General features: G+C 44.3%; 1 protein-coding gene across 3 annotated transcripts; it reads right to left on the minus strand.

The window, feature by feature from the left end:
* Positions 1-1,841: 1,841 nt before the first annotated feature.
* On the minus strand, positions 1,842-24,753 carry SLC37A3 (solute carrier family 37 member 3). Of its 3 annotated transcripts, XM_054052530.1 has the most exons (15): positions 24,543-24,724; positions 20,808-20,983; positions 19,751-19,865; positions 18,708-18,800; positions 17,951-18,034; positions 16,553-16,698; positions 15,843-15,939; positions 14,647-14,731; positions 13,404-13,585; positions 10,744-10,885; positions 9,400-9,501; positions 7,225-7,272; positions 6,113-6,264; positions 3,886-3,951; positions 1,842-2,120 (listed from the first exon to the last, which is right to left on the minus strand). In XM_054052530.1, the coding sequence occupies exons 2-15, from the start codon at positions 20,906-20,908 to the stop codon at positions 2,028-2,030; spliced, it is 1,506 nt and encodes a 501-aa protein (XP_053908505.1). In that variant the 5' UTR covers positions 20,909-20,983; positions 24,543-24,724; the 3' UTR covers positions 1,842-2,027. The 3 variants fall into 3 exon arrangements, with proteins under 3 accessions (XP_053908505.1, XP_053908498.1, XP_053908489.1); XM_054052523.1 differs by having other exon boundaries at positions 1,842-3,951; positions 24,683-24,753; XM_054052514.1 differs by having other exon boundaries at positions 1,842-3,951; positions 24,543-24,721.
* Positions 24,754-24,759: the final 6 nt, after the last annotated feature.

Genomic DNA, 24,759 nt, shown 5'->3' on the forward strand with positions numbered 1-24,759 from the left:
GAGCTCATCCACGTTGGAATTTGAAACCACAGATTCTCAGACGCTGTGGCTGAGGCAAATGGTGCCGCCATCAATTTTGGAACTAAACTTCAGGGAGTTTTGATTCTATTTGCACAGGGGCTAACGAGCAGCTTGGGATGTGAACACCAACCCCAGGGCATAACTCTGAGAGCAGGATGATAGATTCCCAGTCTCCTGCTCTAATTACACAGGCAAAAATTGGAATGCGAATGAGAAGAGACAAGAACAGGAATCAGATCTCTTACTATCAGCTTAATGGCACCACTCTCCCAAGCACTGAAATTTGTTGAGGGTTAGCAAAAAATGCAAAAATCACCTTCACGGAGAAGGAAAGAGACTCAAAAATAGTGTAAAACAGAGCAACTGAGTTTCACAGCAAGCACAGCTGCGCGCAGAGCCATCACTGCAGAAGCAGCGATCACCAAGCAACCGTTCAATACAGTAAAACCGTAAGGCACCAAATAATGTTCCACTTGTTACAATCGACAGGTGACTAAAAAGTGACATTCATAAATTTAAAAACACAAAAATAAAATCACTGTACATGTTAAAAATGAAACTTTTCCCATTTAAAGAGTTTCAAATGTTCGGCTCTGAGAGTTTTCCTGCCTCCTCCCCGCCACCCAGGCATCACTCACCAGTTAGGATGAGTATTTGATGAGAAGTTCTGCTGGTTACAGTGCATACCTGTTACAGCAAAACATCCCAAGGCTTAAGCAGAAATCAGTTTGTGGCGAAGTTACTCAACAATCCCATTGACATCACCAACAAACACCAGAAGTGTCAGCTGCTCACCCTGCCTACTGCAGCACTGCAAAGTACTCCAGTGCCACTATACTAATTGTGATTTTAGTGCTGACTCGCATCTGCCTTTCTCTTCAAGACAGAAATCAAGCTTTAAAACCCCAGGAGGGTTGAGGGCTCCTATGCAGTCATAGGCAGAGAAGCACGGGGGAAGACAGCAGCACTGACTCACTGATGCCATTCAGTGAGTACACTTCAGTCCCTGTCTGGAAGCCCATGTCTGAGAGCAGCCAGGTCCCTTAAATTCCTTTAATTCCTTTCTGGTTCTCCTTTGCTGGAGACGAGTATGGAACGAGGGACACCAGCTTCCTCCAGTGGGTCACCTGACAGTCCCAGTTTGGTCAGTATTCATCAGAGTTCATAATGAAAGCAGTAGTGAAAAGTTACTTGCGTCCCAATACTGATCTCCAGAGCCATTCAAGGATCCTTTAGATACGAAGGATCTATTAAGGCTTATTCTCACAGATGACAATAAAGTATTGCACACTATTCGTCTGCTTAAATATTTAAAAACCGAAACATCTTTTCCCAGAGATTAGTTATATTATTATTATTATTATTAAAAAAAATGCTAAAAACAAATATGGAGGTAACTTCTCCATGCAAATCTACTGGAATATGTGACAGTTAAAAGCTAGAGAGAGCAGAGGTCCGTCTGTGCAGAGATTTAGCAACAGCACTTTTTAAACAACTGGAAAGCGCAAATTCCAAGTAATTACTTTTGCCCTCTCTAAAAGCTAACATGATCGTAAATTTAAGCTACCCATAAAATGCACTGTTCGATTTCACCAGCACAACAGAACACCAAAGTTCATCACAAGACAGCCTCTCCACCGTCAGTTTTCGACAGTCAACCTTTGGTCAGGACATTCAGAAATAAATAAGAAAGGGTATATAGCACTGAGATCACCCAACAGAAACCCTAGTGTGACGGCTGACACGGAAAAGTCTGGTAGGCCAGGACAATCCATCAGTCCCGTGGATTGTCTAGCTTAGGTCAGCAGCTCCGTGATGCAGGTGGGTCTCAGGATGGGTATTTGGTACTTCATTATCGATCTCGCAAAGGTAGGTCGATCAAGCCTTGCAGAGTCATTTTGAATTAGTCTGAACCCGGAGGATATACGAAACAAGTCTCATGGTATTTTGATTAGTGTTTCCAGCTGTCAGGTCTGTACAACAGTCCTTCCAGAGGCAAGCAGCGGTCACTCAGCCAGCAATCGCAGGCTTCGCTCGTGCAGAAGCAACCTGATCTCCCTCACTATTAATGGTGAAATGAACAGGACTGTTGAACTTGTCTGTGAAAAGAAGTAGATCCAAGACAATTAGCACAGAGCAACCATAGCTGCAGCCGTCTCACACTCCCACGTGCCTTCAAGGCCTCCCTAGAAAGATATAGGCTAAGAGAAGCGATGACAAAGTGCCACAGCAGATAGAAGGACTGAGCTTGCAGGAAAGTTCATACGATTTCAGCTGTCATGATCTTTTCTATCATAAATCATAGAATGGTTTGGGTTGGAAGGGACCTTAAAGATCATTCGGTTCCTATACCTCCCTGCTATAGGCAAGGACACCTTCCACTAAACCAAGTTGCTCAAAGCCTCATCCAACGTAGTCTTGAACACCTCCAGGGATGGGGCAGCCACAACCTCTCTGGGCAACCCATGCCAGTGCCTCATCGCCCTCAGAGGAAATAATTTCCTCCTAATGTCCAATTTAAATCTCCCCTCTTCCTGCTTAAAATCTTTACCCCTCTCATCCTACCCCTGCACGCCCTGATACAGAGCCCCTCCCCAGGTTTCCTGTAGGCCCCCTTCAGGTACTGGAAGGTTGCTATAAGGTCTCCTCAGAGCCTTCTCTTCTCCAGGCTGGACAACCTCTCCCAGCCTGTCTCCAGCCCTCTGACCATCTTCGTAGTCCTCCTCTGGACTTGCTCTAACAGATCTATGTCCTTCGTCTACTGAGGACTTCAGAACTGCAGGTGAGGTCTCACCAGAGCAGAGTAGAAGGGGAGAATCACCTCCCTCGACCTGCTGGCCCCACTTGTATTGATGTAGCCCAGGACATGCTTTCTGGGCTGCAAGCACACCTTGTTGGCTCACATTGACCTTCTCATCCACCATCACCTCCAAGAAGCAAGTAATACTGAAAATGCCAGCAAATAAACTCACTAAGACTCGTTTTGGAGTCTCATGTTGAGCTTCTCACCCACCAACACCCCCAAGTCCTTCTCTTAGGGGACATTCTCAATTCATTCTACACTCAGACTGCGATTGGGCTTGAGATTGCCCTGACCCAGGTGCAGGACCTTGCACTTGGCCTTGCTGAACTTCATGAGGTTCACACAGGCACAATTCTCAAGCCTGTCAAGGTCCCTCTGGATGATAAATAAAGATAAATAAAGAAGACTAGCTCTTCACCCCCTCAATGGCCTTCCTCCTGGCCACCTCTGCTGCCTACCAAAGTGATCTTTTCTCTCGTCAGCACAGATGTGAAGACAATTCCTGACACTTCCAGTGGGGAAAAACGGGTGAATTGTACACCATTCATGACTGCGTCAATGTTAAGGAGAACTGGGCTTGAATGGTTGTCTCCCCAGTTCAAACTAAAATGAGAATGCCTTGGCCTTGTGTACAAGATCCTCATCACTCCTTCCACTAATCTTCATGGGCTAACAAGCGAGCAGCTTAACTTCAGCTTCCAGCCAACATTAGAAACTACGTATCATCGAGATGAAGGAGGAAAAAGATCTGCCTTGGAAATAAGCAAAGTGGTCTGAGTTTTAGGAAACTCATACAGATATTTTAAGGCAAGTAATTTTGTGCTTCTGCCACAATTTCAGTTCCTGTTGGCCAACATGACTTTAAAGGATCCAAAATGAATCCAGTTAATTTAGATACCCTGAGGCAAAGGCACACCACAGACCACTGAGAATGGCATCAGAGTTCGCAGTGGCTGCAGAAATACATTGTATGTCTAAGTCACGATATTCAGGCTCTGACAAAACCTTTCTATTGCAAACTGAACTTTGACACAGAATTTTAAACAAAGGAGATTTCTTACCATTAGAATAAAGAAATAGAAAACCCACATCCATCCCAGATTCTCCTGGATCAAAGACACTAGATACTAAAAAGAAAAGAGGAAAAAAAATTAACCAAACTGGTAAGACAAGCATGACTTTCAGGCATTGCTCTTCCCTCCCTAGAATTTGTGGGCTGTTAACACTCTATACAGAGCTGATCTCAAAACCTTCCAGCTGATCTTTCTCCTGTCAGAAGAGATGACTCAGGACAAGCAGCCCTTCTGTCTAAAACCCACAGTCTCAGCAAAGAGCAGATACCGTCCTGAAGTGTTACAGTAACTCATAGCAGCGTGAAGACAGAACAGAACTACAGTTTCAAAGGGTGACAAATTGACTTCGCTGAATATAAGGTTTTTGCACAGAACACTGGGACATAAGTGGATGTAAGTACTCTCAGGAGAACTAAAAGCTCCAGAATGGCTTATAAATTACACAGGATGAATTTTCAAGAGCTGTGCAACCACTAACTAGTTAACCCCTTCATCACAGGCAAGAGTCTCGAGACTACAGTCTGTCCTGAACTGCATCCTAGCTCACTAGCACTACACAGGCTGCAAAAGAAAATGTATTCCCCATTAAAAGAATTTTATACAAGGGCCTCCCTTCTTCACTACTGGGTATGTTAGTATATAACTGGATCTGAATTTCTAACATGTTCATTGTGCATTTGCTGTTATTCACACACCCCCGGAATGACATCATGGTTGTCTCTGCTGAAATAAACACAGTGTTAGAATGGGAGGCAGGTGGAATTTTTCAGAACTAAAGACCCAGTTTTTATGTTGACGCAAGTTTGAATGGTATGTGCGGGGGAAGACAGAAACACTGTAAGACAATGCATGAAGAACACTAAGTGCAACAGTGTGCTTTAAGATGTCCACAGACCACTCCATTTTCCATGTTTAAGGCAGCTAAGTGGCATCTTTCCTACAAAACAGAGACTGAATGATTGTATTTATCAGGCAATGAATCGCAGGTACAAACCCAAATCCCTTTGCAGAAAAGAAACTTTATGCCTTGCCTGTGTCCTTGGTATTGTAGCAGCACTAGAATCACAGAATGGTTTGGGTTGGAAGGGACCTTAAAGACCATCCAGTTCCAACCCCCTGCCATGGGCAGGGACATCTCCCACCAGACCAGGCTGCTTAAGGACTCATCCAGCCTGGCCCTGAACGCTTACTGAGATGGGGCATCCACAACTTCCCTGGGCAACCTGTGCCAGTGCCTCACCACCCTCATTGTGAAGAATTTCTTCCTAATGTCTAGTCTGAATCTGTACCTCTCCAATTTAAAGCCATTCCTCTTCGTCCTATCACTCCATGCCTTTGTAAACAGTCCCTCCCCAGCTTTCCCGTAGCCCCTTCAGGTACTGGAAAGTCGCTATAAGGTCTCCCCAGAGCCTTCTCTTCTCCAGGCTGAACAACCCCAGCTCTCAGCCTGTCCTCATAGCAGAGGTGCTCCAGCCCTCTGATCATCCTCACTAGAGGATGCCTGGAATAGAACTGGCTCTGATCTTTCTACTAAATATAACCCAAAGCACCACCGTGTTCTTCCACACAGTTAATGCTTGTATTTGTGAAGAAAGAATGTCCTCAGTGGGCACACTGTCAGCTTCCTTTTCTGCAACAGCCTAGACTTACAGACCGCTTGGCAACATACTGTAAGGACTATCAAAGCAAGTGGTGCTGGATTTACAAGGTGTAAAAGACATCCATAGATCAAAAGGGGATCCAGAAATAAAGGCAAATTTTATATTACTTTATAAACACTGTAGCATTTGTAATAGGCATTCTAATTTTAAGCAGTTATACAGATAAACATATCTGTAAGCAAAGGTTTTGCTATTAGCTTTGAACAAAAAATCCCAAATTAACCAACATATTTTATTTTCACCCTTTGTGAGGCTGATTTTTGCTTGCTTTTTGGAGTTCAAGATATGAAAGCCTCTAAAATTCATTTAAATTATGAAAATATCATAACATTATCTATGAACACTTAAGTTCTTAATTAAATTGCTTCCACTGGAAGCTTAAAACACACACTTTCCCTCAGTTGTTTCTTAAATAAAGGAATACTCTTTTCAAAAAACCCAATGCTTTCTTTCTCCCTCTTTCCATGAAACTCTGGATTGAGGAATGAGCCAACATCTCTAACCACAACAGGCTATTTGCTTCCCAGACTTCTGTTTTCCTTTGGCAGCCTCACCTGGCCCACTGCAGCACCAATACTGCCAGTTCCATCCACAATTCCCGTGACTGTTGCCAGTGCCTCGCTGCTGCCTTTCACCAGATCCTGACGCCCCAGGTCAGCAGAAATTGCAGAACTGATCATGTTAGAAGGGCCTCCGATGAAAAACCCTGGAAGCGCCAAGAAAATAGGCTTAGTGCAAAACAAGCGTGAGGACAGATTCTTAAAAGAAGATCTTCAGAACACACGTTTTCTACTGTGCAAAGCTCAGGAAAAAGATGAAATCTAGGGACAGCGATCACAGACTTATTGTAGGTGGAAGTGTACCCTAATAGCTGAGGCATATGGTCATGGCACACCCTGTATACCTGGAATATGCACACAAAAATTGCCCACAAGCACATTTTCATCCAACAGCAAAAACGAGGTAATTAGCTGTGGCACACTCTGCAAGAAGAGTCAGGACACCCCAAACTGAATACAGAAAGCTACTTTTGAACAGCATGCATATACAAACCCTGAACACAAAGCAGATTTAGACACATTTCTGCTTCAGTATTATACACCCCCATGCTACTGCCTCAGTCTCCAGGGATTGGTGAAGGAGATGGAAGGGATAAAAAATGCAACAAGACAGAGAGTTCTGAAGTCAGAGTGTTTGAAAAGAAAGGCTCTATTCATGCAGGCTAATCTTAATTCCATAATACAACGCAGTATGTCTGGTAGCACACAAAGCTTGTGACCTCTCACAGTACACAGGGTGTTTGGGGTCCTGAGAGGCAAACACCCTCAAATCTGAGCTGCAGCATAAGACTTTGCCATATATACACTTCCTTGGATACGAGATCACTGCTAAGTATTTTGGCATAAATCCATCCTCCTCATACTGGGCCAAGGCAGAGCCCTTTAATTTCAAACCATTACTCTATAGTCTATATTCTACAACTCCCTCTGTAAGGCAGTCTTCCTACAGCTGTATTCCAAAAGAACAGAAATTGGGCCCCAGTTTGTACTCCTTCTGCAAAACTAGCAGAGATGGCAGTGCACACAAATGCATTTCCACCACCCGAGGCTGGAATTTTCTGCAATGTACGTGCATACTAGCATAACAGTGGCATTTCATAAGATACCTGTAATTGCCATGATCAGAGCATTGATGGGTTTGCTGTTTGGAGAACCTGCAAGAGAAAGTGTAAATAAAGATCACTGTAAATAAAGCAAATGAATTTGAGAAAGCCACTTATTTAGGACCAGATAGCATGAAAACATCTAGTTTGGACTGCTTGTTTGATTAGCCACATAGTGGCAATAATAACTTGTATTTGTCTACATACTTCTACATAGATGGCTAGTCTTACTGCAAAGGTATTTAAAGAATAAAGACCCAACAGCACTCTGCAGTAGAAAAGTCACCTTTGCTATTAAAATTGCGCGCCCTATTTTGATATCAGAGTTGCCTGGCTCTGGGTTCCAGCCACTGTTATTCCCCTCTCAGTGTCATAGAGCTTGCATTTGCACTCCTTGAAAGTCCATTTCAATAGTAAGAGAATCCTCCCTTTGTCTCTCTGGGAAAGTTAGACTCAATTCCATCCCTCCCACCATGAAGTATTCATCATTTTAATCACCCTTCCACTCATTCTAAGTTTTTCAAAATCTTTTTTAAAATGCAGAGATTTGGACACAGTAATGCAGTAGCTGCCTAAACGACACTGCACAATAAAGTAAAAAACGCAAAACCCCGTGCCCTCCAGTCTTCCTTACAAAGGATACCCGTTCTTGGGTAACTGCTTGCGTTTCCAGGAACAGCATCATACTGTGCGTGTGCTGCTGGTTTTCCACTATGGTCTTCCCCGATACCTCACTTCCAGGCAACGCCTGAATTCTTTACTCACTGCTGCAACTTGGGGCATACACACAGAATCACGGAATCGCTTGGTTCAAAAAGACCTTTGAGATCATCGAGAACCATACCTGTCCAGTACTAAACCACATCCCTGAGCACCTCATCTTCCCATCTTTTAAATACCTCAAGGGATGGGGACTCCACCACCTCCCTGAGCAGCCTCTGCCAGCACCCCATAGCTCTTCTGGTGAAGGAATTTATCTGAATGTCTAATCTGAACCTCTACTCTACGAAGTCTTTTATACAGCCACAAAAAAGCAAGGCAAGCTGCAGCCCTGTTCACATATTCTCAGGCCCTCTTATGTACAACACACTAGAAGCAAGACAAGTTTTCCTGGTTTGACTGACAGAAAGTTAATTATCATGGTGCAGTAACACTGTATCTCCGGTCTGAGCCTTCTGTATGGGCAGGACAGAGCAAAGCACAAGACATTTGGATCTCCGGCTGCTCTGGTATCTAAAACAAACTTCAAACTTTGTCAGCGCTAATTTTACATTTGCTTCAAATTCATTTTCAAAAGTACTGAGATGGCACAAGCACCTACAAAACTCCACCGAACTCCAGCAAATCAAATCCTTGCTATTTAGTGATATGTATTAGTGCCCTTACTTCAAACACTGCCTGAGTAAACCAGCACACTTCTGAAAAGGACACTTCGCTGTTCGTGTCCAGCTCCAGCATCAATTTCTGTTCACAGACCTCAAAATGCTCTATTAAAAGCCGGTCTGTATCTCCATCCCATTTCAGTGGAAGACACAGCAAAGTGAAATGACATCCCAGTGAGTTAAAGCACTGTGGTACCACAGGACACCACATCTGAAGACACAAAACTGCTACTCTTAGAAGAGCTTCATAGATGTTTTATAGAAATGAGATCTGCCTGTCTTCTTCTCAGTTGTCCTGATAGACTCCTTTCAATTAATCAGTCACTGAGAACTATATCTATTATAAACGAGGTAGAAACTCTTTAATTTCTGTAAGTGGTGAAGTCTAAGAGCTTATGCCTCTTTGTAGTGTATATATATAGTCCAGCACAGATCTGTCCTCAGATTCTCTTTCCTCTTACCATAGGGATACACCTGAGATTTTCTGCTCTACCAGTTGTGGTGTTGATATGATAACAATGACAAAAATCCCATTGACACTGGAGAAGGATCGGTACTACAATTCACCAGTATAGGGAAACCCAACCACTCAGCTAATTCTTTCCCACCTCGTAAACCAGAGAACAGATTTCTTTCTGTACAGTGCCACACTTCAGGCAAAATAGACCAAAAGGCACCATCCTGATCCAGAAGCAGTTTCAAGACCAGAAAACATAATTAGAAACGGATGTGCTCTGGTTCTCTCTAAGCACCACCAAATGAACCTCTTACCACTGCACAGTAAAAGCGTACTCACGGCTGTATCCAAAAAGAGAGCCTACAGCAAAGAGCAGGCTAATTGCTAGCACTGGGGCTCTCTTCTGCAGCACATCAGAGATCAAGCCCTGGATAGTCCCACCTGCAAAAGAATAAATCATCATCAGGCTCAGGATGCTAATAACATCTTGAACGAAACTCATGAAACTCACTGAATGTAGTGGCCTCTTGCCTGCTCATCAATACGCACTCTCTCTAAAATCCTGAAAATGAGGTCTGCTGCCCTTATTGTCCCAGACACAGTGACAACAGTAGACTTAAGTGGCTCAGGCAGAGCAGGGAGAACTACTCATACTGCTTTCCAAGGAATTCATTACTACTCTTTTTTTTCCTGGCATGCAACTAGCCAATGCTCCTGCTTTCACTTTCTTATAGGACCATTACAGCTTTAGGGTTAACACAACTCTGGATGTAAGGAAGCTTAACGTTGTAGCTGGTTTCTTTAACAGCAAGTGCAGGAAAATGCTGTTCTTTTTCACAGGGGAAAGTATTAGCACATAGGGGCCTCACATTCCCTGCTGTTTCACCTACATAGGGTAGGTACAACTAATTGCAACAAATGCCAATAGCTGATAAAAATCACCTCATGTATCATTGCTGCCTCTGTAGGAACTGCTCTGCTGGTAAAAACTAGGATGTTTGAGAAAGCTTAATACAGAACGGCACAGAGGCAAGAAAACTGACCCTGAACAGATCAAAACAAGGATGTCTATTCTAGGAAAGCTAACTGGACAAGGTAATAAAGCAAAAAACTGAGCACAGGAGTGTGGAAGGCTAAACACATATACAGTATGCTCTTTATTCTGGAGGAACAGGGTCAGATTTTACAGCCAGCAGAAACAAGTGCAATTACATTTCATTTCTGAAAGTAACACAGTCGTGCCTGCTCTGCTGAGATCTGTGCGGAGTCTGTTCTTAAAAATACAGGACAGAAGGGACAGTACAGAACACAGTAAGTCCAGATATAAACTCTCCCTCAACAGTACCTGTCAGATAGGAAGAAGCAAGCAGCAGAGACACCATTTTGTACACAGTGCTTTTCAAGAAGTCCTTGTAAGCAAAGAAAAATGCCTGCTGGAGATAGAGTCCAAGAATACAGTAGTGCCCTTTGAATTACATGTAAACTCTTCAGGGGGCTTGCCTACTCTGTGTTTGAGGAAAAAACCAAACAGCCAAGCAGCCATGTACATAACTAGCCTTTCCACATATAGCATAAACACCTAAATCCTACCAAATGTGACCCCTCTGAGCTGCATTCCCTGTCTTTCATTTACAAACACCAGAGAGGCATCTGCAGGAAGATGCCATTCACTTGCTCACTCACCTATGATGCCTCCCACATCATACCAGATCGAGAGCTGGTCAGCTTCTGCTTCTTTCCACCCAAAGTTGTTGCTGAGGTAAAAAGGCAGCCAGAAGAAGAAGGAGTAATTCACCAGTTTCAAGCAGGCATAGGCTAAAGAGTACTGGAACAAAGAGAGGGCCAGCAAGCAGTTAGCACTTGACAAATGCAAACAGCATCTCTGCTTCTTCCCATTAAGCTCTGTCTCCAGCTAAAGCTTTCAGGGGAAATCGCTTCTGCATTTCGTGTAAGAAGGCAGCATTATGAAAGCTTAATGCTGAACATCAAAGGAACCCAGGAATACAAAAAAAAAAAAATCACTATCAAGAAGGTTATTTTCTTTTCACTGAAGGCAACGGGTTAAAACACTTTCAGTGTAATCTTGAGAGGAAATGACACTGGGCTTCAAAAAATGAAGGAAATTTAGTTCACGTTCTGAAGAGAAGGGAACCAACCACGTAACATGAAACAAGGTTGAGATATAGTCATCTGTGCATCATGCTAAGAAAAGTTATGTGAAGTACTTTCTCTGTGCTATCTTCTGCTGCTCAGAAGGCTCATCTGCTTACAGCACCAGAAGAGAAAGCTTCATTCATAATCCCCAGGCAGGTAATCCAGGACACAAGATGAAAGGTTTGGCCAAAGCTAAGCACATGCTTTTAAACCTAACAGCTGAGACAACCTCCTTTTGGCTTTTGGCTGCTGGGCTCAAGCTCTCCTTGGCTAGCAGGTGATCATCTTTAGAGATTTTACATGTGTGGCAAAGATTTGTTCTCTGGGATTGCTGGCTCAGAACGCAGAGGGACGAGGCACACTATTTCAGTAGGGCCTCCTGATAAACATTGACACAGCAGTTCAAGGAACCCATATCTGAAGAGAGAAACAAGGATGAAGGCAGAAAAAACAATCTGCCAGAATCACAGCTTTTGAAACTGTATGCACATCTGTCTTTGAATTCCAAAAAACAGATCATTTCATATACTGAACTCCACAATATCATCTCTTCTGATTTTATATTATTTTAATAGATACATCCTTTTTAGCTGTACTATTAATGCTTTTTCATTCCTACAAACTAATCTTCATCATGTAAGACACAGGGATGTTTGGTACAGTTCTCCTCTGGGTGTGAAAAGTACACTGTACTAAGTGGTATTTATTACAAGATGCTTAGAATCTATCTACCAGATTGTCTGAGTGATGAAACATCAAATTTCTAGAGGCTCAGGGGAAAGCTGTCTGTAGTAAAACTCTTCCACCACATCACTCAGGAGGAGAAGAGAGGAGCTACAGAAAAAATATGTCAAATGAAGTCTTTGTAGAATCTTGATAAGGCTTTGGAGCTTCTCTCAGTATTTGGTCTCTCACTGATCTGACACAGTGTTTGGGTTTGGCTGGGCATTGATCTGACATCAGATAAAACTTAGAGACTCAGCGGTGTTCACGTTACTGGGTTAATGCACAAAATATGTCCTCAGAATCCCAAGTACAGAAACAACAACATCAGTTGTACAGTACCTCCTCATGTTTTGGCTGATGAAACAAAGCCACACGTTGACTGAAGCAGCCTCCACCACTAAGAAATTTTGCCTAAAGGTTCTTCATACACCAGCCCATTCTTAGCACCATCAAATGTGTGCCATAGTTTATAGGGTATTTAGCCATACTAGGAAAGAACTCAAGATGGGCATGCTTTCTTTTGTCATCCCTTAACCAAGATCTTAAAAACAGAACTGTGGTTGTCCAGCACTTTAAACACTGACAATCTATTCATCCCTCCCAGATTTTGTGTTGTCTTAATCACAACAACCAACTGCTTCACTCATTAAGGGTGCCTGACGATACTATCCATTCAGTAGTTCTGCTTCATGATCTAATCCAGGCGGTTCACACTGTATCACTGAGCCAGCGATCCTGCCTTATTTCTTGTACTGGTTCTAGCATTCAGGGGGCATACAGCCCACCAACACAGAAAGTTAATGTTTTTTTTTGATGGCAGCTTAATTTTTCAACTGAACCAAATCCATGAACTGGGCAACACTGCTGATGCAGAAGTACAAATTTTCAGACACGGGACAGGATGAGGATATGTGGAAACTGCATCACCAGGCCTTGTTTCCAGTTGTTTATAAACAACTTGCATACTTTGCCACATATTACATCATGCTGATTAAGGCTTTTCAGGCCAGATTTCTGCTTTAAGGCAACTGAAAAAAACAAACCCCAATGTCAGTGCCACAGATTTCTGTGTGATGCTCAGCTAGTAGTGAGAACCCTATTCCTCAGGGCAGCGTAGCTACCTGAAGAATGCATCCTACAGCCACCTCCGCTCACGGCCTCCCTTCTAAATTCAGCAGCAAAAAGGGCAGGATCTCTGCTGCTCATAGCTGCCTCATCACATGCACTAAATAAAGCAGGAGTCTGATGGGAAGAGCAACGTGCAGCCACATACCCAGACAGCGTTACAATCCATGAGCGCAAGGATAACAGTCCCAACCCCAAGGTTTGAACAGCTTGAGAAGTTAGATGCCAACAACTACGACACACAGTCAATATATTAACAATGATGTCAACAAATACTGACAAGACAAAAAGTCAGCTTTATGTTTAACAACATAAATCAGATCTCAATGTGTCCTCACCAGTACTACACCTGGAAGGCAACAAGCCTGGAAAAAGCCGATGGCCTTTGGCTGGCTGTCAGTGTCAGCTGCTTGAATAGAGTAATTCCGGTCATCATCATCTGCATCATCATCGCCCATTAAAGGTCTGTTGGCATCTTCCTCCACGCTGCCATCTGCATCTGCTCCAAGCTCAGGGAGGCCTAAGTTTTATAAGGGATATGCAACAGGAAAAACAGACCACAGCCCGTTCAACCTCTCTCCACTCTAAAGCTATGCTCGCTTCTTTTAAGCAAATCTCCCTTCTAGCAATTCCCTTGCTCTCCCATACCTCCATCCTTCTTTGGCTTAGAAACTCTTCTAGATGGTGTTCTGCAGAGTCGCCAGTTTCTACCCTTTGTCTTCTAGCGCTCTTGAAAGTATTCTGTCTGATCCTGGCGTCGGCTTTGTCTGTTCTGAGTGTCTGGCCATTAGTTGGAAGACACAACAAATTAGTGCATTTCCCCCCTTATTTATTGGTTGAGATTCTTGGACCTGGCTCCTAGGTTCCACTTCCCTTCAGTGCAGAGGCTGAATGTACCAGCAACTACCAGGACAGCTGCTGCCTGTTAATGCCTCTGCTGGAATGGAAACCCTACAAACTACACTGTGCTTTCTGGGCTGCTGACTGCTCTTACGAGCATTCTTTATGGTAGCTTTAGTGCTACCAACTTTATAGCCTTTGCAGGCACCTGGGAAACCTCCTCCATGGCCCTGTGAAAGCCCCAAAGTTCTTTTGTTTTCCTGTTACACTTTGGCTTGCCTACTCTTTTCTCAGAGAAGGGCCATATCCAACCTGAGAGCTATTTAACTAGAGACTTGAAGACAAAAAGTACTTTCCCCTCCCACTGCATAGCTAAGGCTTGCTGTAGTTTTCTCCCACAATAGCCAGTTATCAGTTTGCCTTTGTGTTTCTTTGAAAAAAATACTGATTTTCCAGGTGAAGAAAAATTAACAATTAGGCACATCCTAACAGAGACGATAGAGCCAGGCTGGTTTAGTCTGCATTTTAAAATACCCAGACCCTATTTACACAAAGCATAGTGGCATTTAGTGTGATCTTGGCGAGTAAAGCATTTGCTCCATTAAACAAGATCAAGTGCAGCACCGTTTTATAAGAGCCCTGAAGTGCTGTCAGAATGAGCAGCGCTTTTAGTACTACATGGAAAGCTGCAGCTCTGCTTCCCGTGAAGGGATTGAAATGCCACAGTCCTCTGCTACTTACCCACTTCCTTCGGTGACGTCAGGAGCCCAAAGAAGACAATGACTCCTCCAGCAAACTGTACTGAGGCAGTCACCAAGAAAGCATACTGAGGATAAAAAAATAAAAGATTACTTTTTAAAAACATTTTCAGTCACATGGGCTTCCCTGACTAACGAGGGTTTCTCTACATTCTGACCTTGTCAGAGAGTAAAAGCACAGCTACAACAACACAGACTACATCCACAAAACTTGGAAACAAGTCATCTCTGCATCTCCCATGCGCTCAGTTCTATCTAGGCTGAAAGATCACATTGGAGCCACTGTTGTAGGGTACTGAGGTGACAGCAGCTAGGAAGGAGCTCAGCCAACACGACCACAGATCCAGCTATATTGGAAGAGACTGTTCAAAGGAGGGTAAAACATCAAATTCAGACCCAGTTGCTTAGGGCTTTCTTCTGGGAATCCTCCAAAGCCAGACCCTCTGGGCTCTGTCCCCTTGTTCCAACGAGTAACTAACTTCATAGTGAAACACTTTTCCAATTACCCAGTTGGAACCATCTCTGCATCCCTTTATACCCACTGCTTTTTAGCTCTCTCACCACGCAACCCAGGAAAGACCCCGAGTCTGATTTCTCAGCAATCTTCACACAGGCTTTGGGAGGCTGCTATTGGATGGTCTAAGCCTTCGCATCCCCAGAACAACGAGCTCAGCCCCGTTAGCCTGTCCTCATCAGTTATGTGCTGCAAGGTGCACTGGTTCACTTACATTCCCTGTAACGCAGTTGCCTGCCAGCCACGCTACAGCAACATAGCGCACGCCTGGCCTCTTCCCAGTTATAGACGCTGTGCCTCCACGCCTGTCAGAACCTCACTACTACTCTGCAGCAGTGACTCCAGTTAAGTGAGAATCTTTGATGGATGACTCTGAACAGATGCTTTAAGCCACCCAAACCAGAAGAGTGTATACTATGACAGTAGGGCTCTTCAATAACATCAGCTCCATTTACAGAGAAGTCTCAGGCTCATTTCTCCCAACTTGGAAGGGTCAGGAAAGGAATATCCTTCCTCTTCCACCTATTGCTTGCTACCAGAGAATTCAGGAAGATGAAACTGGACACTCTGAGCCTGTTATCTCTCAGATACAGGATAAAAAAACTAATCTCTCACAACCCAACCAGACATTAAGTCCTAGCTAGAAGCCAGAGAGTGACACCTACCTCATAGCCATATTTGAGAACACAGGAAGCCAGGAACGCCCCAAGGATATTTCCCACAGATGCACAGGCACTCCAGAGTCCAAACACAAAACCTCTCCTGCAGAAGGGGAAGAAGATTTGAAAAGGCAGTGGGGGGAGAGGTGACATTAAGAGCAAGACAAAGATACATTACAGTGAACTCTAACTTATAAATAAAGTTACAGCATTCTCCTAGTCCACTTCAAAGAGACTCAAAGGTCACTTAAAAGACAGAATAACTTAGGAGTTCCAGCAGGAATTGTTCTATCCAGAAACACCTGTGTTACAGCAAAGGAGAACTAGCAACAACAACATTACAAGCTATTGCCAGAGCTCATCTGCAATACCCCACAGTGACAGAGTTGAACCTACAATGCGTCACTTCCCATTCTGTCTCTTCAGTGCTAAGTAGACAGAAACAGGTTTTCCAGTGGCATGAAATCTGAATTCAGCCACTCTGCTCTACCGGACTTTTTGAAGTTTGAACTTATGCCTTTAGAACACACAATTGTGTTTAGATCAAGCTATTCTGTGGCTCTGTATATAAGAGATAATAGTAACAAGTAAGGCATGTTTCATCCCATATAACTTTACTTCTGACCTAACAGCTGGCCTTCTTGGTTTGAGACTTTCATCTCAATCTGCTACTCAGCAGGTTGGATAAGTGAATCACTGAAGAAAACTCAACTTACCCAGCTTTTCCAAACCAATTGCCCATGACAGCAACCACACAGGGCCAACCAGTGGACTGCAGCAAGCCATTCACAACCCAGAGACAGCAGTAGAACCACTTGTTGTAGAAATGCAACCATTCTGTCAGTGTGCCAAAGAAGAATACCTATGGAAAGGCAAGGGGAAAAAATCCTGAAGCTACTGCTGAAAGCCAGGCAGCGGGGTAAAAAAACAGGGAAGAAACCCTGAAGCTACTGCTGAAAGCCAGGCAGGAGTAGGGGCCCAGATAAAAACTAACATTTCAGGGAGAAGGTCCCCCACAGAGGTCAGGCCAGAAGCAAGCCTGGCATTGTTTAAGAGCGAGCTCACAGCCACTAGCACCCTCTGCTGAGCCACCACTGCACTGACTCCAGAGCCCAAACCACTCCAGAGCCGAACATGCTGTCATGGCACTTCCACTCCAAAAGACTTCTATCTTTGTAAACAGCACAGTTATAACAGGAGAGGAGAAGAAAGAGACAAATACTTTCAGTAACAACACTAAAAATGCAGTAGCCTCTTGATCTCGTGCTGTACAACATCCGAATCCAGGAGTCTCTATGCAAACGCCAGACTCTCAGCAGTCACTTGCAAAATTTAACATAAATACTACATTGAGGTCTCAAATTACTAAGAGTCCTAACCCAATCTAGCCAAAATAAACACACTTTGTGGCATGCTCCACTTGATGTATGATTGTGGTCATGTGTTTGCAGAATGCAACAGGCCATAGCAGGGTTTGTAGCCACTGGGTAAATCAAAAGCACTCCATACATTTTACCACTACTTTAATAACCTGAAAACCACAATGAAATAAAACTGATTCACCTTTATCTGCATTGGTTTGAACCTGAAGAACCCTTTTGTTTTAAGTGGACATTCTTTTTCGACAGGTGCCCTCCCAGAAATCACAAAATTAGTATATGAAAGCCTGTTAACATGTTAATTGTTTACATGTCCTTTAAGAAGGGAGTAAAGATTGCATTTGCAAAGCAAAAGCCTTGGCAACATCTTATGTGGGCTGGGAGCACAGTTATAATACAGAACAGTACAAAAAAGTCCAAATACACCCATCTTGTACAAAAGCTGTTCGTCAAGTCTCTAGACAGTGCCTCAGACTTCGGAATTTCCTTCTGACACAGTATCCATAAATAGATATTTCAGGAAGAGGTGAGTCATCTAGCGTAGCTCTACGATTTAGACAATGCAGTAAGAGCAGCCAGGACAAAAGTTCACACGCAAACTTTGAGACCACTGAGGTTCAGCTACAGCCCATGGGCAGATTCATACAGAAACAGAGCCTCTCCTCCCCTACAGTAAAATTCTATCCAGAAACACCAAGAGAGATCTCCAAATCACACTAGTATGTTCCAACTTACCACCAGAGCAGAAGAACACATGCCAAAAGACAAAACCCAACGTAAATTCAGGCGATCTCCAATTATGCCGCTGACAAACAGACCCTATGAACAAAACACAGCATTAAATAAAGCCATGAGAATTGCATCTGTTATCTCCAAGAATTAAAATGATGCAGTAGGGTCAAGCTGATACAAACGTTGTTATATCAGCTTAACAGTTTGATTCTAGCAATCTCTTCCACCAAAGAACTGCTCATAGTTGTTCATTAAATTTCTTATTTTTAAGAAATTCACCTAAGAACTTTTTGAGAGATGGAACCAGCCCTCACACCCACGGACGACAGGGGTGGAAGGAATGCTGAAGCGATAGTACTTCCTCTTGCACGTGTTAACAAGCATCTTCACATGGGTGACAGACGTGGACAAAACTAAGAAAAACTGAAGAGGAAAAAAATCTCCTGCTGAATGAAGCTTTTCAGCTGCATTAGCACCAGGCAAGTGCAAGAAAATGATCCTGTTCATCCCCTCCAAATGTGGGTGCGACCATCCCAGTAAGATTCAACATAAGTTATCAGGCACTGGCACAGGCTGTGCAGGGAAGTGGTTGAGTCACCATCCCTGGAGGTATTCAAAAGACAGGTTGGTGAGGTGCTCAGGGATATGGTTTAGTATTGGACAGGTACGATTGGACTCAATGATCTCAATGGTCTTTTCCAACCAACCAATTTCTATGATCCTACAAAAAGTTTAGCAGCTTTGGGTTAGTTCTACTCACCACAGCATAGGAAATCAAAAAGATAGTGTCCAACGTCCCCAAGAAGAGAGTTGCTTCTTCTGCATTTGGGAATAAATGGCTGCTGTTCCAGAGCTACAGAGAGAAAATTCTACCAGGTAAACAGGGAGAGGCACAGCTCATTCTAATCTTTTTCAGTGGAAACCCCAACTTCAAAGTAGAACTGTATCTCGCTCCAGCAACCTCCCATTTCTCCCACACTTTATTTATCAAATTAAGAACAATTCTGGCATTATCTACTGCAGAGAACATCCACTGCCACTTCACTTCAAATCTAAAAGGCAAGACAGCAAACCAGAAGCAAGAGCTGCTTGTTCCACCTGGATCAAGACAAATGACTGGCAAAGCAAACTCTGCTTCTAACAAGCATGCAACTCTTAGACAGCTTCTTACACAGAAACTGATGAGTATCTTAATGAATAATACAATAAAGGCATATTCTGTTTTATGTGCAGTGTCTCTTCTCTAAGTATCTTGCTGTCTTCACTAAATGAATAATTCCCTTAAAGTATCTGTGGCAGCAACCATAATAAGAAGTGACAGACCACAAACAGAAAAGAAAGAACACAACAGGAACAAGTGGAAGAAATAGACTGGTTGGAAACTATTTACAATGAACTCCAGTCACTAATGTTGTTATTTTTTCTGCTTACCCTGAGTTTCATTTTGCTTTCAATGTGATAAAAAAAAAAAAGGGGGAAAGAATCACTTGTTCCCAAACTAAAATTAGTGATATCAGCTGAAAGTACCAAGCTTTGAGGAGGACTTGAAGAATGAATAAAGTTAATTGGGACTAAGTTTTCTCCCTCCTCACCATGCCCTCATTAGAAAACAAACACACCCAATCCAAAACTTATTTCCCCATCACCTGATGATCCAGGAAACAGATCAGACAACTGAAGTTCCCACTCACATTCCAAGAATCATCCCTGATGGACACTTTAAAGGGGCCTCTTCATCATCACAAGCTCAGCACTGAAAGTCACCTGCCTTTCTTTGCACTTCCCTATGCCTTGTGTCCTTACCTCATACGGCTGGAGCTCAGGGGCCGTGCTGTTTAGGCAGGAGGGAGTCCACTGGCTGGAAATGCTGACTTTGACATTACTGAATGTTTTTCTGGAAGCATGGAGCAGGGAATAACTGCCAGAAAACACAGAAGCACAGGTTGGCCACATCTTCTCTGGACATCAAGTGGGAAAGGGTGGGACTCAAAACAGAGATACGTGTTGTCTAAGCAGGCGGCACAGCAGAGAACTGACAGCTTTGGAGACAGCAGCCAGCAACAGAAACTCCCAAATTAGGGGTAGATACACTGATTTTAGTGGGGAGTTGTGAAATCAGGTCTTGACTGGAAAGGACTTCCTCTTTTATTTTCAGAAGAGGAGGTGATTGTGCAACAACAAAACAACAAAAAAAAAAGAGAGGATGCCCTCCTCTGGCTAACCACCATTACAGGTGGTCTTCCAGAGACAGACTAGGTAACAGTGACAGTAGATTCAGCATTGCCATGAAGAACAAAGGATTTCAGTGAGGCAAAAGTTGGCAAGGCGAGGTAGTATGTTATTCCAGCTATTGTCAGCTGATGTAACACACAAGCTTTCAACAAACACATCCAGCAGACCTTAGGATCTAAAGCAGCGACCTCACTATTCTAGAGGCCCGCAAACAGTACCTCTGGGAGAGAAGAGGACCTCAGAAGCAATGCCAGCATGTTCCACGAGTCAGAACAGGCCTCATGTGAGTTCTGAACAGTCAGGATTTGTTTCCTTCCTCGTTTCAACTAGTTCCTCCCCACATCCACCCACACTCACCCCTCTGCAACAGGCTGCTGACGGCTTGGCACATTCAGCACCACTTTTGATGCAAGCCCCGTTTGTGGCTGGATTCCTCATAGGGCACAACACATTTAGCTCTACTGTCACATGACTCCCAGATCAGCTGGTACTACTAGCTTTTACGTTACTTTTCAAGGCTCACAGCCAAAGGTTAAGACTATCTTCCCACCTTCTTTGGACATGCCCTTACCTCCCCAAATTCAAAGAGATGAACGCTTCTCTGTGCAGAGATACACATTCAACCTACCTGAAGAAGGTCAGCAGGAAGACAACAATGTGATGGTGGGTGCAATGAGACACAAGGCCTCTGTTTGCAGGCTGCCTCCTTAAGCTTCCAGGCAAAGCCATCCTCCCAGCAGCCCTACCCTTGCTCCTGTCCTTGGCCACAAAGGCTGGATGGTGCTTAGGTCATTTTTCTTCTCACTTAAACAGAAGAAGGTAGGAAGGGAGGAGAAAAGAAAACATATTTGAATTAAAACACAATCTAAAAATACAGCTGTATTGCCCAAACAGCTGGAATTCAGCAGGAATGACTCTACATCATCCCTTCCCACTTTGTTTCATATCACTACCCTTCTCATCACTTATATGTTCCCTGACACCTTCTGTGCCCAGAAATGCCTTTTTACTCCCATTCTCCCAGTGCCCTTGTGGTTCTCCAACACACTTCTCCTTTGTTCCCTCCTCCTAGCAGTGTCCACTTCAGCACCCATCACCGAACATCTATTCACTTCCAAGATCACTCTTAGATCTATTAACTTCTGCATTAAAGGACACTCTGCTCCTTTTACAAACGTGTGCACTGCAAAGTGGTCAGAAACAAGGTAACTTTCCACTGCCACGTGGCTGGCTGTAAACAGGTGATTAAGTAAACAGAGCAGTGTTTGGTTACTGGTGGTTTGGATATAACTGCCTCCAAGATGTTGCTGAAAGAATATACCCAAGAGTGGACTTGCACAGCTAGAAAAAGGAAAGCAACTGTGAGGAGAGCGATGAAATCCAACAGTTAGACTCCTTGCCTACTTATTCTCGAGCCCTACATTATAGTTCCACCTGCCACTAACTCCCTAGCACAGCATATGGCAAGTCAGACTCTCTTGTCCTCTCCTGTAGGGCATAGCTGACACCTGCCTAAACTTCTGGACACCAGATATTATCAGTACTGAGGAAAGGCTATGACAGACACTCAGTTCCCTAGTGCTGGCCTATGCCACGCCACTCCACTCCCTCAGCTGTGCCGGCATGGCTGAGGGGCTGTTTCTGCAAGCCAAGTCAGGGAAATGACCCCACTGGGCACTGAGGTGGTGAATCTCTCTCCACACCTCTGTTTTGTTTTCCCAGCAGAGACCTTTTCAGCCAAATCTCCCTGACATGGCTCATAAAGCATATATGCAAACACTTGTATCCATGCAACGAGAGAGAGCACTGCAGAGAAAGATATTGACGCCACTGCTGAAGGCAGAACTTGATTCGGTTCACAATACCTGGCTTAAGACAGCTTGACAAATCAGCCAGTGGGAGCTGTGCTTTCAAGAGACATTCAAACACCACACATGTTCTGAATGCTGACGACAGCCACAATAACCCACCACCCACATTCCCCCAAAGAATCAGAGCTGAAATAAGATAGAACACAATGCGTTTGTGTTCTTTCATATCCACGGGTGCTTTCTGTAATGATTTGCAAATCCAACAGAAGACTTTTTAAGTTCAGCCTCATAGCCTGACTTGGAGAAATCAGAAGTCATTGCCCATACCCTTTCTTATCCAAATTTCTGGCTCCTGCTGAAAAGCCAGTATTGCACTGAGACTTTTTATTCTTCCTTCAAACAACTTTTAAAGGTTTCATTAAGACAGCTTTCAGTCTAAGAAGGCATCCTTTCCTCTCAAGGATGATGCATGCCTGACCAACAAACAGACGCCAGCTACTACTGGATACATTCATCACCACAGAAACTGAGGCCACGTTTAACCTCCAAAACCGGGAGTGGCATGAAGATCCTCTGAGTAACACGGACCCAGCTATTACACCTTTGAGACATCAGAGACATGTTTATCCTACACCACACTTGAAGCCTCCATTCTCATCCAGGACAAATGCACCAACACTATACAACATTGGAGACCACCTGCATCTATGCAGCCCAGGTGCAGCCGAGCCACGCTCCTATTCCTTCAGCTAGCGCAGACCACCTCAGTGTGCCAGCACCTTCCAGCAGTGATAATGCTTCTAGACTGCTTGGGTTCATCTGCAGCTGAAGCTGTGGGAAGGCAAAGCTAACCTTGGAAAAGGCAACTTTGCAAATAGTCTTCATAATGACATAATGACAGAATGACAGAAGTGGTCCCAGACCACTTCTCAGCATCAGTGAATAAAAGCTCAGCATCCACACAAGTGCTAACCCTTTTCAGGCATCAGCAAAACTGCTCGGGGCTGCCCCTCGCACAACCTGCACAAAGAAGAGAAAGGAACCCAAAGCACTCCAGCTTTCCAGCACCATAGTCCTGTAAACCATGTGGTCTCTTGGTCAAACACAAAAGCTTGTTCCCCTTCCCTGCCTCTCCCTCCCCTCCTATCACGCAATCACAGATAACAGAGTTCTCCTGAGGCAAGCAAAGCGAGCAAAACACAGCCAATTGTGCAATGTTGTGGGAAAAGTTCCCTCCTTGGGTAATCAGTTCACAGCCTGAAGCACGAGATTTACTACTCACCTCAACTCAACATACATAAATATAGATCTTATTTGCCCAAGATATCGAGTCTTTTTAAAGCTAAGACCAGGTTTTGACCTTAAAGTCACTTTTTTATTTTCTTTTTAATAGCATTTACTATTCAAATTATCTGTTCCTCAGAGCTTTTCAATCTCAGACAGCTTTCTAGATGAAGACTTTCTGGCAGAAGATGACACTTTCACTTATCTACACTACTCATGGTGTAGATATGACTATGAAAGATTTTGCTTTGCCTATTTTTTCCTTTCTTATCCTGTCCTTTTCACGTTCATGACTTTCATTCTCCCTAGGCTAGAAGAGTAAGCAACTAAGAGTTCATCCTTATGAGTCTCCTAACTATCAAGAGAGCATCACATTAATTTGTAATAGAGAGGGGGCAAAAACCAGGAGGCAGGACAAACCACAGGACTCAGGGCAGTGAAGCACAAGCCTTCAAGGAAGGAAGAGACCTGCTTTTAGGCAGTTACAACTGCCTTGTCTGCTTGTTTAGCACCATTTACGTTCAGCTAACTGATATTTTGAGGAAGCTTTTGTTAAGCTTTCCATGTTCTCACTTAAGGTCAAAATAAGACACCCTAAGTTCAAACTTAACTTCCTTATTACCACCCTGATGTCCTCCAAAGCTGGCAGGAGAGACCAGAATTAGTGTTCCTGGGATTTTCAAAGTGAAAAGCAAACAAATGTAATTTTTAAAAAAAATAACAGCGAGTTTTTATGCCATCTTTCCAAACAGAAGAGAGGCACAAACCTAAACCTAAATCTACACGGGGCCCTTGGCAGCTGCCTGACACCCCCAAATCCCAAGCCCCAGCTGGAGCCATTCAGGAGGAACAGGGACCCCCCCAAGCACTGGCCGATCCCAACACGGTAACCCCATTCCAGCGGGTGACACTGGTCCCGCGCGGTGCTCCACCTCGCTGCACGGCTCGGTGCAGTTTGGCTCAGTTCGGCTCTGGAATTCAGCAGGAATGACTCTACATCATCCCTCACCTCGCCGAGGCAGACGGCGAGGATGTGGCGCTCACACCACAGCGAGTGTCCCCCACCCACTTCCTAGCACGGGCATCGCAGCTACCGTGGACCCAGTGCCAGGCAGAACCGAACCGAGCCGAACCGAGCCGAGCCAAGAGGAGCCGAGCGGAACCGAGCAGAACAGAGCCAAGAGGAGCTGAGCGGAACCAAGCTGAGCAGAGCCGAGCTGAGCGGAACCGAGCCGAGCGGAGCTGAATGGAACTGAGAGGAGCCGAACCGAGACGGGAGGAGCCGAGAGGAACTGAGCGGAAACGAGCTGAGCCGAACCGAGCGGAACCAAGCCGAGCTGAACCGAGCTGACAGGAGCCGAATCGAGCCCAGAGGAGCCGGGAGGAGCTGAATGTAACTGAGCCAAACCGAGAGGAGCCGAGCCGAGCCGAGCCGGGAGGTGCCGGGAGGAGCCGAGTGGAGCAGGGAGGAGCCAGGAGGAGCTG

The sequence above is a fragment of the Cuculus canorus genome, chromosome 1, assembly GCF_017976375.1.
Source record: "Cuculus canorus isolate bCucCan1 chromosome 1, bCucCan1.pri, whole genome shotgun sequence".
Classification (NCBI taxonomy): Eukaryota; Metazoa; Chordata; class Aves; order Cuculiformes; family Cuculidae; genus Cuculus; species Cuculus canorus.